Raw genomic sequence first — 16,134 nt, 5'->3', positions numbered from 1 at the left:
TGATGACCAACAACCACAATATGGAAGCACAGCAGTTTCCTCATTTATAATTTTAAAACACCTGATAATGACCTTATAGGTCGGAACACGCAGTGAATAACTTTTAGGAAGTTTTACAGAAGGACATGCTGCATGTGAGACCGTGAAACAATTTGGTACTAAATGAGGTGCAGCAGGGTGCTACAGTATACTAAAGTAAAGGTATCCCTGTAACAGGCCGTAGAGGCCCATAGGGTTATGAGATGTTGAGGTTCCCACATTTTCTAGAAAATCGGCTCACAGATGGCGGCAAGATTGTCAGCCCTGTGCGCTGGCTGCCCGTTACCCTCAAGAATATTCCTGGTACTCATTTCTATTAGAGGCTGAGTCGGCCCCAGGACCATAGTGCGGCTGCAAGGATTAGGTCAATTGAAAAAAATCCAATGATTTCATCGGGACTTGAACCCATAACCTTCCGGCTTGTATTAGAAATAAGAGCTCATGACCAGATCTGGACTGATACTCACTCCTTCCTGTTCAGTTTTCTTCATTCGTTTCTCCACTTTATTTTGCCAGGTCCCTTTCCATGAAATTCATGAGACAGGTATCTGAAATTAGAAATAGAGACAACATTAAAGTCACTGTATTTTAGGATCTTCCAGAATGTGGCCATGTTTCCAAGTAACACGTAAAATCCTTTCATCCTAAAGTTTCAGCCAGAAAAAGGGTATGATCCATATATAGTTCAATCTGTTATTTTGTGAAATAATAAAAAATTTGTAACACTCCGTTTTCCAACACAACTTACTCATACAGCCAATAACCAGAAATGGGCATGCTACAGCACATTAAAGTCATAGGGATTGAAATGATTAATACAAAATATTTTAATAAAAGTACAATGGGATAGTAATAATTTCGAGGCATGTTTCTTCCTAATTCATGCAACCTATCTGCAAAATGAACCATTCTGCCACATTCTATGCCTACACAACAAACTATATCAAGTACAAAGTATTTACACACTCAAATGTCACAATATGTTGGCTAGTTACAAACTGCCACATACAGAATGGGAGAAAAGGAAGTTGAAACAACAAGTATATATCAAAATGTTCTGCTGAAAGCATCTGAGGTGGAAGACAATAATCTCACCACCCAAGACAGGGTAATCATGATAGAGCTGGTCAGCAGAGGGACCCTACAATTTGACATGTGCTCTAACCCAATGGGAGGGGGGTATCCTTTGTATTCCTGAAGCTCGAACTCTGGTAGATGTGAAGGCATCATCTATGAGAAGAAAAATATGTACACAGATGCGAGTGGGGATCGAACTCAGAACCTTCTGAATGGGTATAACAGTTTACCCCAGGACCTTTTTCTTAGGGATCTAATTTAAGTGACTCTAGTGTTGCTCCCAACTCAGTCACCATATTAATATGGCTGATGGTAGACAACTAAAAGAACATGTGAGTGGCATGATGACAATACAGAGTTTCACATATATCAGTTGGTTCACACATTATCATGAGGATGGCACACATGGATGATAAACACGGTAGTCCCATGATCTTGTATATTTCCACTGAAAAACTGCTTCCTCCTTGGAATTTTTTTCTTAAAATGGCAATTACTGTGGAAACTTCTTCTGCTCTAAAGAATGTACCACCATCGGACAGGCTACCCTCCACAGTGTGACCTATCTTAAAAACAGATATGCTATTATCTGTGCTAACCTGAAAGCCTCCTTTGCATTAAGTACGTGTCCATCATCATCTATGTAGTCGAGTTTAACATTTGGTTTCTAGCCTCCTCCTCTTCGAAGTCTGAGGTCAGACCACTGTAGCGCTCGCAACGCCCAAACTTTTCATCATCTCTGAAAAAGATAAAGCAATGCGGTATATTAAATTCCTTAATTATTCTTGCTTGCTTACTTCGTCCTGTCTTCATCATCATATACACCTCCCTAATACTCAAGTGGGTCAATCCCGAGAGACAAGACGAGACTTGCAATCCAGTTATAGAGGAGATGACAAAGTATTCAAAGCTCAGATATTCTTTACCCTTCAAAATCTCCTATTCTACTCCATAATCAAAGCAAGTGGTCCATCCTTGTGCCCATGACAACTCTCTTCCCTAAGGCCTGCTGCAGAGAAGACTTGACAGCCACGGGACAACTTAGGTTACTTAGCCTGCAGCCACCCACTCACACTAGCTCTTCGCTTGTGGATTTTTATACCCTGAAGACGGAGGCGATACGTTCCTCCAAAACATCGGTTTACACAATACCTATACAGTGCCACATCCCACAACACAGCATTCTTCAAAAGTGACATTCATTAAATACAAAGACACTATACAGTAAAAAAAAAGTAAAGTTATCCCTGTAACAGACCGTGGAGGTCCATAGGGTTGTGAGACGTCGAGACGCCCCTATTTTCTAGACAACTGGCTCACAGACGGCGGTGAGGTTGTCAGCCTTACGCACTGGCCACACATTACTCCTCATGAAAATTCCTGGTACTCATTTCTGTTAAGAGGCTGAGTCAACCCCAGGGCCATAGTGCAGCTGGAAGGATTAGGTCAATTGAAAAAAATTAATGACCTAGTCGGGACTTGAACCCACGACCTTCCAACCTGTAGCATAGTGCCTCAACCAACTATCCTACCGCTACTAATATTAAACAGTAATGATTAATGTGTGTCTACTAAAACCCCTAACAAAACTGCAGTATATGATTAAATATGGTACACCATTTATGAAATACTTAAAATATAAACGCACAATTAAAACCAATAAGAAAGTGTCAATATCTCTTAATTTGAATAGGCCTATGTCGTACATAAAGAATCTGCTAATGACTCACCAATCTCAACTTCATTCCAAGCTCCACATTTGCCTTCTTCTTCCTGACGTTTCTTCTCTTCAATCATTTCCCTCCCCAAGTCCTGTAACGTAAATGTTGTATGAGATTAGCAGAATGCAAATGCGCAGTCCAAAAATTACCAATTCAAAATTACCTTGAGATAGACTGAAATCTGAACTGCTTACCCACCAGCCACTGTATAAATAATTACTGCACTGTAAAGTACTGACTGCACTGTGTAGGACTGGAGCTTCTGACAGCAGTGGTTTTGAAGACTTCAGTCATCTGGGAGGTAATGCCTTGTGGTCTGTCGAAAGTCATCAGACATTTTGCAGAAACATGTCACCTCCATCTTCAGGGTTGAAGAATAAATCAAGCAAGAAACCAGCGCTGGCAGGTGACAAAGCCAAGCTTCCTACCTGCTTCATGCTGGCTTTTTGTTTCATTTATTCCTTGACCCTGAAGATTCAGGTGACATGTTCCCCCAGAAATTTGGATGATACCCCAGAAGACAGAATTTTTCTGACTATACTGATCATCTTGAAACTTCTTTGCCAAAATATCTTTTTAATGTCATAGTATGCAAAGTTACAGATCTATCAGAAACATACTCTCATTCTGCCAAGCGATGTACACTTGGCAAACTAATTCTGAGTTTGCAGTGAGAATACTGTGACGATTAACATTCAATTCACTTTGCAATGATTAAAATTACAAGAACTACTGGTTTTTCATTTAGTCATGCTCTGAGCTATTTATTCATCCCTATTTCAATTTCACATATAATTCCTAGTAGCGTCTTTTCTACCCATGTATCATGTACATGGCACAGGGGGGAAAAAAGAAATAAAAGATGGGGAAAGAAGTCTGGATTTGAGATTCTTGTAGAGGAGATTAAGAAAGGCACTATCTTCTGCGAAGTAACATCCTGTAAGTCCACTGACATTCCTTCAAAATGCTTATGGACCCTATCACATTATATGGCATTTTATTCCAGAAGGTACCACTTGTCAAGAAGAAGAAGAAAAAGGTTCTACCATCTCAACTATCACATTCTTATTGTATAACGAGTGCTTTCATTTCTAGGATTTCTGTTGGATATTTCCAGTTCAGTAATTTATATATCCATTATCATGGAATTCAACTATAATTAAAATATATTCTAATTCTGTTGCAGCTGCAGTAAATAACTGTAGATGGGCAATGGACTGCATCTAGTCTTCACACATGCTAAATCAAAGTGCCTTGCCAAGTGTACACTTATCTGCGGATGGTTATATTGCACTCACAAGTAGTTCCTGAGCATCCTCATCCCTGTTGCCAGCCAGACCATAAATGGGGATGTCACCCAACGTACGGCAGAATTCTGCGGTAGCATTCAGCACAAAGGAACCACCTTCCGTGTTTCTCCCCAGTAATGACTCTGCCACCTACAAACATCACAAATCACAAGCAGTCAAATTATGTAGCTATACAGCACTCTGTTTTGAAGTATCCATAAATGCAAAGCTGTCCCTAGGCTTAATTAGTTATGCTCTACATGGAGGTGAGTGGCCAGCTCCATGCCACTCGGGGAAACAGCCCCTGGTGCCTATTTGACAGGAGGCCATAACAGGTCTCAATAACCAAAATACAAGAAAGGATGATGGTATAAAAAATGTAGAGCTCTCCCTGTAACAGGCCGTGAGGCCCACAGGGGTGCGAGACGTCGAGACTCCCATACTTTCTTGACAATAAGCTCACAGATGGCAGTGAGGTTGTCAGCCTTACACACCTGCTGCCCTTTACCCCCCAAGAATATTCCTGGTACTCATTTCTGTTAGAGGCTGAGCTGACCCCAGGGTCATAGTGTGACTGGAAGGATTCGGTCAATCTAAATATCCAATTACCTAACTGGGAATCGAACCCATGACCTTTCAGTTTGTAGCACAGTAAGAAAGGATGATGATATTACTTAAATGTGAAGATATGATTTATTGGTATGAGGCCCACCACAACAAACTGTGAGACAAACAACTTAATAGCTCTCAGGTTAAATTACAGTATAGTTTCTCTAGGGTACAATGGTTTTCTACTGTGACCAAGGAGGAAACATCATAATGAACTTTACTACAAAGTTCTGTGCAACATTTTAAAACTGGAACATATGGAGACACTGTGTAGGAATGAATAAATAAATAAAAAACATGGCACAGGATTCTGTAGCTAGGGACAATTTCATCACCTCCTACCACCTATCCATAGAGCTGCTCCTTTCTTGTCTCAGGGAGAAAAAGCAAAGAGGCAGGTAAGAGGAAGATGGCCTTGACTTAACAAGAGAAATGGCCCCTACTACAGCCAAACATTTGTGAAAGGAATTTGCCAATATGATGTACCTTTTCTACAGTTCTTTGATTCTGTAACAGCCTCCTGCAGCTTCAGTCTCCATGCTTTCTTGAGGGCTATCTGAAGCTCCAGGTTGCTGTCATTGGGCTCAATCTTGATGTTGGACAGTATCTCTTCTGGCGCTGAAAGTTGTGTCCGATTATTAATAACATTCAGAACTGCTCCTACACCACATTTCCTTTCATGATTTCACAAAACACTTCATAGCGGAAACTATATAGTATTAAATGGCTGATGATTTGTAAATATTGTATTCAAACGTCTTGGTGCTTGTCACCCAATTAGGGATACTAAGTCCAATCAACATTTGCCTTAAGGTACTGTGAAAAACCATGTAAAAACCTAGGTCAGGTTAGCCAGATGTTCCAGCAGAGATTCATGAACACAAGAAATCAGTTCCCCCTCTTCCCCCCCTACCCTGTGGAATCTGTATTTACGATACGATTGGGTGTGTTTATCTCTTCTTGTAGCAGTTCAATAATTTTTCGTGCTGATCTGCGTTCTATTTTAAATTTATGACAACAAGCACTCGTTGCCTCACTTATTTCACTACTATCATTGACGGAAACTTGAACGTCAACACCGTCAACCACAGTACGAACTACCATTTTGGATATCAATTAGATCAATTAGAAAGATGATCGATGGATCGTTGGTAATCAGGGGCATCGATCTCTCGGGAATTTCTTATGCATCTCCTAATAATTTTGTAGAAACATCAAAATAATTCAACTTATAAAATAATTTGTACTCAACATCACACAGATCTCGAATGCTGAGTGACATTAAACTGCGAGAACAAAAACTGAATTAATTTTGAACTTTGATTAAAGATAATGCAATATTTGTACATATTAAACTGGATTGATAGCTCAGTCGGTATAGCGACTTGCTACATACTGCACTACTAAGGACGACTGCGATTGGATCAAACAAATGCAATTCGATATATTGCAATAGTTCAATTGTGATTGGTTCTGACTATCTAGTCCGGTCCGTCTGCGTAGAGATGGCAGGAGATCCAATGTTTCCTCCTTCCCCTTTGACAAATCAGCGAAATGGGAGTGTGAAGGGGTCGGAAACAGAAGCAGGGTTTTGTAGACACATGTAGACTGCCCCCCCCTTCTTCGTTGCTCAAAAATTGCTGTGTTTATTTCCAACACCAGTCTGCTTGTACAGGTTCTCACGGTCTCTTCGCTTGCGGATTTCCTATTTTTCTTTCTACCCTGAAGATGTCGGCGATACGTTCCTCCGAAACGTCGGTTAACACCACATCTACACGGTGCCACATCCCAGAAGACTGCTTTCTTCATAGTCACCGCCGTGAAAACCTCAAATCTTACATATCAACTCATGTTCACATGTTATTTTGTTTACTTTGGAAAGTGGTCTTGACATCATATGACATCTATGATATGTGGTTTTGATTAGTTGCAGGTTTCTGCGTTCAGATGTCGCAAGTGCATGCGGAATGGGAATTGCCTAGGCCTTTATTATATTTACAATTATTTTTCACAATAAAAAATCCTTGTAATTATTGTTTGTATGTTTCGTAGTTTCTGATCTGCTATCTGTTAATTGGAGGCTGGGTACTGTTGGAGTGTATTTGTGTTGATAATTTGCTCAACTTTGGCTGGGGTTGAATAATGCCGAAGGAAATGGTGGAGAAGTAAAGTGGTGATGTGTAGGGTGTTGGTTTATTTGTGACTACCAGCAATTGAATGCGGGTATTAGAACTAATTTTTTTATGCGTAGTTCTATAATATTTTAGTAATTTAAAATGTTTATATACGTCAGCAGGTTACCGTCGGCATATTACATTTTTGGGTCGTTTTCGTGGAACTTGAATTTTAGCAACGTGATTTTAATCGGAAAACTGTTGAGATGCTAGGTTGTCGTTATCCTAGGAGAGTAAAGAAATCTCCGAGACAAGTCTGTTGAGGTAATCGGCCCGAAGATTGTTATAAGCACAACAGTGCGAGTAAGTCAGGCTAATTTGCTCAAACTCATAGCTCATGATGAAAAACAGCGATGCACTGTGTTGAACGTATTTAACTAGTTAGACTTAAAACTAGTTTCATGCTGCGGAATTTTTTTCGATTAGATACGGGATTCATATTCTTGTATAGTGTAAACTGACGTATAAAAACGAATCACTTATATACACTGGGTCAAAATATATGAATTTCGTATAGAAATATAAAGAAGAGTTACTTTTTGAGTATGTAAAACATTATCCTACTGTAATCTTAATAAAACGGTGACAGGTGCGTGATGATGTACTTGCTCGTTTTGTTGTCAAATTAGTGTTCTAATTAGGGTTTTAGCATGGCACAACAAAATGCACCAGGTAAGTACTTTTTAGAGTAAGCACTTCATATATGCACGTGTCACCATATTGTGAAGGTGTTTCCTTTAGTGATTTGCCCTGTGTTGCTTTTATTGATGCCTCAAACTTTGTACACAACTAAGGCAAAAGTGCAGTTTTAAGTTAAATATAGGGTGGTCATGGTATTTGACTGGGCAAGGGAAGAAATATTGAGAATTCTGGAAGGTATCTGCTTGTGAGAAAAATGAGAGAGCAGAAGCTTTATATTAAAATGGATATTTGAGAAATAAGTTGTGTAGCACATAAACTGAGTTTGCTTCTGAGTAGGGTCAAACCACGTCCATCTGGTGTTTATCTTTAAGGTTGTCATCTGAGTCCAATACTGTGTTTTCTCTTTAATACTAATTTTCTTCATATTAGTGGGAGGATATGTAGCAGCTGTGCTGACATGGCCTTTCAGCTATGTGTGCTGTATTGGTTGCTGCCTTTGATAGTCATCCAGCCATGGCAATGTAAGGCTGAAGCAACATTGCAGAGCAAGTGGTACTGGTCTGCTTGCAGTATCAGCCTTACATATCAGAATTAATTTCCCCTGCAGGAAACACAGGACCCATACTCAGGAAGCAGCAAACACTATTTTTTATGACAGAATTGAACTTTGTGTATAGGACACATTTCTTGTGCTACAGGATATATTATTTTCAGTGTTTATGTGTACAAATAAGATCAGGGGGGATGTCAGCCCAGGTTCTGAGTTTTTGGAACATACAGTAAATTCTGCAAGACAGAGAGATACTCCAAGCAGTAATGTAGCTCCAGTCTCATATCACCCTTTTTTGTAATCCCCCCCCTACATGAAGGCCTGCAACTTGCATGAGATACTTGATAATATCACATAACCAAGACTACAAAGAGATACATATTTAATGATATAAAGCAGTGCTCTGTTAGAAAACTAAAGTAATCCCATTTCTGAACTATCTTGGGAGTTATTTGCCATTTTATGGAACTAGACTGGAACTGACATGCCATTTTGCAAGATTCTTCTGAACATGATTTTATATGGAGTTTATTTTTTTTTTCAGATGACTGATACGTTGTCTCCTCATCTGTTTTGGAAGTAGAAATACAACTGTTGTATGGTATCACCTTAAAATGACCCAGCAACAAGGAAGAAGTATATTGGCTATGATACTTAGAAATTTTATACAGTCACTAAGACCTAGGAAAATTCGAGGAGATCTTGTAGGGACAGATTATTTTGGAAATAAATATTTTGAAATTCCAGCCAATCCTCAAATAGGTAAAAGAAAACCATCAAGATGGTTTGAACCAAAACTGAAAGATGATTTCGAACAAGAAATACCAGCTGAATGGGAAGCATGGTTGAGAGGAAGACGAAAAGTGCCACCAGATGAAGAAGAAGTTCTTAGGAATCTTGCTATTATGAAGCAGAAGAAAGAGAATGCTAAAGCAAGTGCAGTAACAGAAACATCAGGTAATGAACAAAGCATGCTAGAAAAAGAGATAAAGGGAATGGAATCATTTCCAAAGTACACTGAATATGAAGTTATGCCAGGAAAAGAGCAAGGAAAGAAATAACTGTACAGTTGTTTGTTTTAGCTGTCGTATGGTCTCAAATTAACATAATGTAAATATGAAAATAAATCTTAAATCATATTGAATTTGTAATATTGTTTTGTCCAAATGATCCTACATTGTTCACAACTGAGGCAAAGGTACTGTGATGGTAGGCAGCTCAGCAGGGCCTGGCCCCAAGCCTCAGGGTATCTCCTTTTGCCTTCAGGGAGCCAAAATTTAACTAAATATTATTTTGTCAACATGTCATCTCAGTCTTAGCCATAAAGATACAACATACACAACTGATAAGAAACTGAGGAGATGAGGTATAACTGCAAAGAGGAACACAAACTCTTCAGTTGTGCTCAGGCTCTGAGACAGTGCTGCACTTGTGGCCAGTCCTTTGCCAGGTTTTAATGTCATTGGATGTGTCATTAGCACTAGGACAAAAAGAAAGGAAAAAAAAAAAAAACCTTATGCAAAGCAAAAATATGCAACACCTGACATGCATGTTATATGAAATTATGTATTATGTATGAAATTATTAATAGTGCTTCCCTAAGTGTATAGGTTGTATTGCATAAAATGGGGGAAATAATTGTGAAAGAAGTGGTAATGTTTTAATTTTTAAGGTACTATCTCAGCACTTGTCTGAAGTATCTGAGGAAGATCCTCAGGAGACAGCTATCCATCAAGTTAACAAGCAAACCTGGGAACCTCCCAGTTATTTAGGGAACAAATGTAGGAAAATCATGTCCCAGATAGCATGGAAACTCTACAACTCTTGGAGGTGACAGCAGCAGCCGAATGTAAATCTCCACTGGTCCAGTAATTCTAATGGACCCAATTAAGCAGGTGCTTTCTCACCTTTTCACATGATGGGAAGAAGTCCAGTTTCCAAAACCATCAACTTCTCTCAGAATAATATAAGATGGAAATGTTTGCTTCCTTCTCTTTAATTATTCCAGAAACAGTAGAGTTGTGGAGGAAAGTGTATTGGTAATAAAAATCTTTTGCCCCAAACATTTTTCATTCTGATATTTAGCCAGTTATGGAAGAGTTAAACTCAGAAATGTGTGCAGATCTTCATGCAACATCCATTATTGTCCAGTTTTAACAAACACTGGAATGCATTGAAAATTTTCAGTTACCCAAGTATCAAATGTCATGTAAACAGTCCTAAAATGTAACTTTCATTAGTGCTGACCTTCTCATTGCAATTGTGTGTATTCAGATAGTATAAAACACTGCAATATTAGCAAGTTAGGAATTTACACTGTTTTTTGTAATATAGGATAATTTTTGTGTTTATTACTACAATTTATTGTGCCAAAGCAGAAACATGATAGATTTCACTCATTGTGACCTTGTTCACATGGTAATGAACCTGTGGGATCCATAGCAGTATTGCTTGGCCTTTATCAATATCTTGGAGGGTAAGTACACAGTCTTTCCCTTAAATTGACCTCCATATGGCAAACTACCTACTGTATTTACCCAAGTGGAAGATTACATCTCCACTAAGAAACATGAAAAATAAATATCTGAAAACATACATTACATTTAGTAAGTCACATGCCTTTATACTGTTTCATCAATTTCACTCGCTCCCTCTCACACAACCATTTGTATCTTCTTTCCTCACATTCAGGGTCTTCATCATCCCCACCTTCACTACTGCCACTCTTTTTCAATGGAATTTACTGCTTCTGTTTCAGCTCTTGTGGTACTCTAAGCAAACTGATGGTGGCTTATGGTTCTACACTTTGAAACCTCTCTCTCAAACCACTGAAAGCTGTAAATCTCAAAGAGGCATAAACCCACTAAAAGCCTAAAATCTTTCATCTCACACTCAAATCCTATTGTTTTTCTAACTTCTTACATTTGCATAAGTATGGTATACATCCAAAAAATAACCTCAAAAGGAGGTAGATTGCAAAGTTGCACACTATTTCACCATTCTGGTTTGAAAAGTCATGCAAAGTGTGCACTAGAAATACCTGAGAATAGGCTTGTTCTTTGCCAGTCTTGGCATTTAGGTCCCCCAAGTATAATTATATCATGTTTTGCGGTATTCTCATACACCCTTTGAAGATCTTCATAGAACTGTTCCTTGATTCCAATATCTTTATCTTGGGTTGGGGCATGTGCATAAATTAAGATTATGGTATTTCCCTCATTCTGAGTTTACAAAATTTCTCATTATATGGTTGAAATGAGATATTCTTTATTTCTTTTGTTACCATGAATTCAGTACCCAACTGCCTGGCATGTTGCTAAGCAGCTGTAATATGAGTATTATCCTTTTTTGACTACTTCTTTCACACATATATCTTTTTCTTAATGCATTCATCTGCAACTGAGTTCTAAGCATTTGATCTACTATATCATGCATTTTTCCCGGTTTTAGCAGTCGCCATAACATAACTCAGGATATTTTGTGGTGAGTGCACACTGTTCTTAACTTAAAATCTGTCCCTCTCACTTGCTATGTTGAGAGCACAATATGGCACAAATATCATTTTATAAGCTTAATCTGATTAAGAAATGTTGATATATAGGTATTTCACAAAGATGACCCCACCATTTCTAGCTCAGAAAATGTGTGGAGGTGGAGAACTGTCTTCCATCTGGGTAAATATGGTAGCACACCATCACACATGACCAACAGACTACAGATAATGGAACATCTGTAAAGGAAATGTTTACTGAAATGTCGAATAGCATATTTTTCTATGGTACTTTCATAAATAAATGCAACTTCTCCCCTTGTCTGCACCTTGCACACACCAACCACCCTGATATGACCAACATTTTGCTCTGCTACATGTATCCTCACTCTTCTTCTTACCTGCATATTCCTCACTGCATTCACCAATGACTCCTGTGATATCTTCACAAACTTCAAAAGCAAGCAGACATCTACATAGCCACCACTGCCATAAATTTAAAAAATCTGATTTTCTTATTACCAACTGCTCAAATCACACTTCACTTTTTCTCCAGTAATGTCAGGATGAAAACAAAACAAATACAATCTCTCTCTCTCACACACACACACACACACACANATAAATAAATAAAAAAAAAAAAAAAAAAAAAAAGATAATTTTGAGGCAAATCATGTTTAGATCATTTACAGTTAAAATTAAAAATGACTCAGGAATAATTTTTGCCCATTTGTTCATTGTACCATACTAACCACAATGTCAATAATTTACTGTCTCTTCTTTTCCATACAAATCACTATGGTATTTTTATACCATCAAAGAAATTCACCATCCACAGAAATATCAGCCTATTAATAAAGCACTTACTTTTAACAGTCACAGGTTAAATGGGGATATCACTGTAAGACACAGTTTCTAAAACTCTCACCATACTAACAATTTCCTGAGACATGGTTACTTACCGTGATTTGCTATCTCTGCAGAAAAGTGTCTCGATGCAGCAAGTATAGTTTCCTCAGAAGGGAGAGAATAAAAAGGACACTTTACTGAGAACATTTTAATTCCTACTTTTCATTAAAACCATCCAACCACTGGATGCTGTTTAACATTGTAGTTGATGACTTTATCAGAATTCATTATCGAACAGATTTAAGTCTTCCTTTTCAGAGAATGTACTGTACAATCACATGTACCCCTTCGTTGTCTCACTCTCAGTATTTGGAATGCTGTTTCCAGGGACTTCCACAAAACAGTTAACACCACTTCTATAAATTCCACAAGGAGTATGTTTCACTGCTCTCAACTATTACACTTGTCCAACAAAAATAGATCCTGGAAGTCTCAACACAAAATGTCAGCTTGCATTATGAGATATCTTTCTCCACAGGAGAAATCAACAGCTTCAACCAGAGAAGTCATTGTGATCAAACAGGGCTTGATCATACAGTTCACCTTTCACTAAGCGTCCTCCAAAGTACCTTCCATTTAATGCATCCCGGGCACTCTCTGCTTCTAAAATTAAAAGAAAAATAAATATTTAAGAAATAGCATTTTACATACAATTTACTGTTACTTCATGGCACAAGTAACCTCATCAAGAATTCATTTTTGTTTCAATTATGAAAAAAGCAGTCTTTGCTCAGTTAAATCTACATACTATACACATATCAGTACTTCCATTGAGAAACAGCAATGCAGTTGGGAAAGCAATTCAGACTGGAACATAATACTAATGCGTAATTGTTGGCAGATAAAAATTTATCAACTTGCTTGCAGAATGGAATACAAACACAATAAAACCTCATTAATTTGAAGTGCTTGGAGCTGGGGGGGGAACAAGACTTTATGCAATTCTGAAATATGCAATTTTAGGTGGGTAGCTCTCCTAATGTTATGTTGTAAACTATGATTTTTTATTTAATTGGTAATCTCCTTTGTCATTTATTTACTCCTTTAAATGGATACTAAGTAATTCAGTACAAGTTACGAGTACATAAAATGCAAGCCTGCAAACAATAACTCACATTTGTTAAACTCTGATGTTAGTTTATTGCTTCTTAAAACGGGGCTCAAATGCCCTTTGTTTCAGAGTCTGCTTATACACTTCTGAAACAAAATCCCATAGCTTTAACAATTCTCTTATTGACACCACTTGAACTTATAACAGAATCAAACACCAACAATCTCACTGATGTATCTTTGTGAGATGGGAACATCTGAAGCAAATGCATTTCCTCTGTCTTCTTTTCTTCTCAGTTGCCACATGCTCGTAGCTAGGGCACTCCAAATTATCTTCTGATCATCAGTGGTTGGGACAGATTTGCCAACACTGAGAAACTTGTCAAAATTGCTGCAACAATCCTTGTAACTTAAAATTCCACCCACTTGTTATCTTCAGCTTCTTCAGAGTTGACTTCACATGGAGTGCCAAAACCACATTTTGCAAAAAATTTCTGGATAATTACACAAAAGAGATTCCCATAACCCATCAACACTACACAAGGCATCCACAATGTTCCATTTTCTAATGTCTGCTGCAGGAACATTGGTCAATATGCTTCAGCTTAACATCCTTGTTGCTGTAAGCAGAACATTGACCTGGTATTAAAAGGACATTCCTGTTTTGGCAAGCCTATTTCCTTTCAAAAGAGAACAGCCACTCACTCAGCAGTCTTCGGTTACCCATGCGTTCTTGACAATATGTACTCCTCACAAGGATAATGCCTTAAGTCTAACAGAAAATGTGGCTTCTCAGACTTTCCGAAGTTTTCATTGCCATCTGCATTAAAATACAAGAGAACCGTCACTCCATCCTTATACACTTTCTCTCTGACATTTTTTTTAACTAAAGCCAGCTTCCTCTTCAGTTGCAAACTACAAACACTGCAGTTTTGTCCATGTTACAAATGTCCTTTGGAGCATGGTGTGTGATGAGAAGCGTCATATTTTTGTGGTACTTCTCTGCTGAATCAATGTTTGCAGTAGCACCTTCCCTGCTCATGGCTTGCCATGTTATGTTCCACCCCTACTCGAAATGCTAAGTCATACAATTGAGCACTTAAATTCAATGCCTATCTTCAGCATGACTTCATCAGCCTTCTCTTTTGCCGTACAACCATCTGCTACAATACTTCTGACTTTGCACTACAAAACCCTTCAAACAGTCCATTCTCCACATCACCCCCTTGTAGAAACTGCTGTTCAATGAATCCTGATTTCTATATATGTTAACAGGGTGGAGAGTGCAATTCCACATACTTGTGCTGCTTCACTTCTACTTCTTTCTTTTTCATAATCACTTTTTAGTTTTTTCAGCAATCGTCTTTCTCGAATATTCTCTCTTCTGTTCACTCATGTTTCACACGAGTGAGTTGATTAAAAAATGAAAACCTATTATGCGAAAGATTCAACTCAATACACTCGGTATTTACATGTCCCTAACATAATGGCTATTCTTTCTCATCTGTACTGAACAGTAATAGTGTTCTCATGCAGTTGTGAATGGTTGAGACCAACATAAAGAGTTGCCAAATGCTCAACGTCACCCATATTACTTCACAGATGAAGGATTTCAGAGGGGCAGAAAGTACTATTTAGATTTTTCTTTTGTGTAAAATTAGCAGGAATCATGATAAAATATTTTTTTTTACTTCAAATTTTAAGCCACTGCTGGGCTGGAATGCAGCTTCAAATTAAACGTAACAACTGTATTTCGAATTAACCACTTAAAAACATTAAGTTGGGGAATATCACTTACTTTGAAATGATCAAATTAATGAGGTTTTATTGTAATACGTGACTCATAGAACAACTCAAAACGTATTTGTATCTGGAATGTTCATAAACATGAATTCTTGCTTGTAGAAAAAGATCATATGACAGACCAAGACAAAAGAATATATGGAAACTGTCAAGAATTCACAAATTCCTTAGCAGGAAATGCAGTCGAATACCTGAATATTCAGAGAATGCCCTTTACCAGAGGGTTAGTAAACCCTATCACCACTGAGTATTTAGTGCCCAACCATACCATCAGTGTTGCAGTTTTAGCCTTTAATGGTCTTGTGTCTCATAAGCAGGTTAGTGTATTCCATGTTGCAGTAGGCTGAGCAGTGAATTCCTTCAATGTTAATACTGATATCCTCTAGTTAAAATATGGCTACCAGCAAAAAAGTGGGAGATTTAAAATCTCCTATTACCTACAACAAGATCACACTACAATAAGATTTGCTGTCCCTGTGTAGGCAATACAGTCTAATACATGGCCAATTTTAGTCACAGAGCCTGAAACGTTTTAATTCCAAACTCTTTTCTTTTTTCTGAAAGGCTGAAATGCTAAGAAGGCTGATCCTTAAAGCCATTGAAACTCTTTATCAACATGGAGATTTTCAAAAAGGCTGTATATATATTTTCCAAAGTTTTTCAGTAACAAGTTTATACAGCCTGTAACTTGAGGAATGGCACTGTCACTGATGCGCACTATTCACAACATGCAGCAAGTACCTATCCACAAGACACTAAATCTGCAAACTGATGGATTTCT

At 38.0% G+C, this 16,134-nt stretch overlaps 2 protein-coding genes and 1 long non-coding RNA gene across 13 annotated transcripts in view; 1 reads left to right on the top strand and 2 right to left on the bottom strand.

The window, feature by feature from the left end:
• LOC111874976 overlaps nucleotides 1–5,838 on the bottom strand; it is a 7,797-nt gene extending 1,959 nt beyond the window's left edge. For 2 of the 4 annotated variants that reach the window (XR_002844642.2, XR_002844643.2), the window contains exons 1-5: nucleotides 5,222–5,650; nucleotides 4,136–4,276; nucleotides 2,847–2,928; nucleotides 1,716–1,855; nucleotides 507–587 (exon numbers count right to left, since the gene is read on the bottom strand). This is a non-coding gene — a long non-coding RNA (uncharacterized LOC111874976). The other 2 variants (XR_004514154.1, XR_002844641.2) reach the window with 2 other exon arrangements.
• An 837-nt stretch (nucleotides 5,839–6,675) lies between these two features.
• LOC111874974 (NADH dehydrogenase [ubiquinone] 1 alpha subcomplex assembly factor 2) lies at nucleotides 6,676–9,245 on the top strand. Of its 4 annotated transcripts, none has more exons than XM_023870890.2 (2): nucleotides 6,676–6,958; nucleotides 8,646–9,245. In XM_023870890.2, the coding sequence occupies exon 2, from the start codon at nucleotides 8,716–8,718 to the stop codon at nucleotides 9,160–9,162; it is 447 nt and encodes a 148-aa protein (XP_023726658.1). In that variant the 5' UTR covers nucleotides 6,676–6,958; nucleotides 8,646–8,715; the 3' UTR covers nucleotides 9,163–9,245. The 4 variants fall into 4 exon arrangements, with proteins under 4 accessions (XP_023726658.1, XP_023726662.1, XP_023726659.1 ...); XM_023870894.2 differs by having other exon boundaries at nucleotides 6,680–6,761; XM_023870891.2 differs by lacking the exon at nucleotides 6,676–6,958 and adding an exon at nucleotides 6,972–7,212.
• A 3,388-nt stretch (nucleotides 9,246–12,633) lies between these two features.
• The window catches only part of LOC111874979 (poly(U)-binding-splicing factor half pint), a 69,753-nt gene continuing 66,252 nt past the window's right edge, over nucleotides 12,634–16,134 (bottom strand). For all 5 annotated transcript variants that reach the window (XM_023870905.2, XM_023870907.2, XM_023870902.2 and 2 more), the window contains exon 15: nucleotides 12,634–13,103. In XM_023870905.2, the coding sequence (XP_023726673.1) occupies nucleotides 12,994–13,103 (110 nt within the window). In that variant the 3' untranslated portion in view covers nucleotides 12,634–12,993. The remainder of the gene's footprint in view (nucleotides 13,104–16,134) is intronic.

This window comes from Cryptotermes secundus, unplaced genomic scaffold, assembly GCF_002891405.2.
Source record: "Cryptotermes secundus unplaced genomic scaffold, Csec_1.0 scaffold795, whole genome shotgun sequence".
Taxonomy (NCBI): Eukaryota; Metazoa; Arthropoda; class Insecta; order Blattodea; family Kalotermitidae; genus Cryptotermes; species Cryptotermes secundus.
The sequence above is the reverse complement of the archived record's forward strand: the minus strand, read 5'-3'. Positions and strand labels throughout refer to the sequence as shown.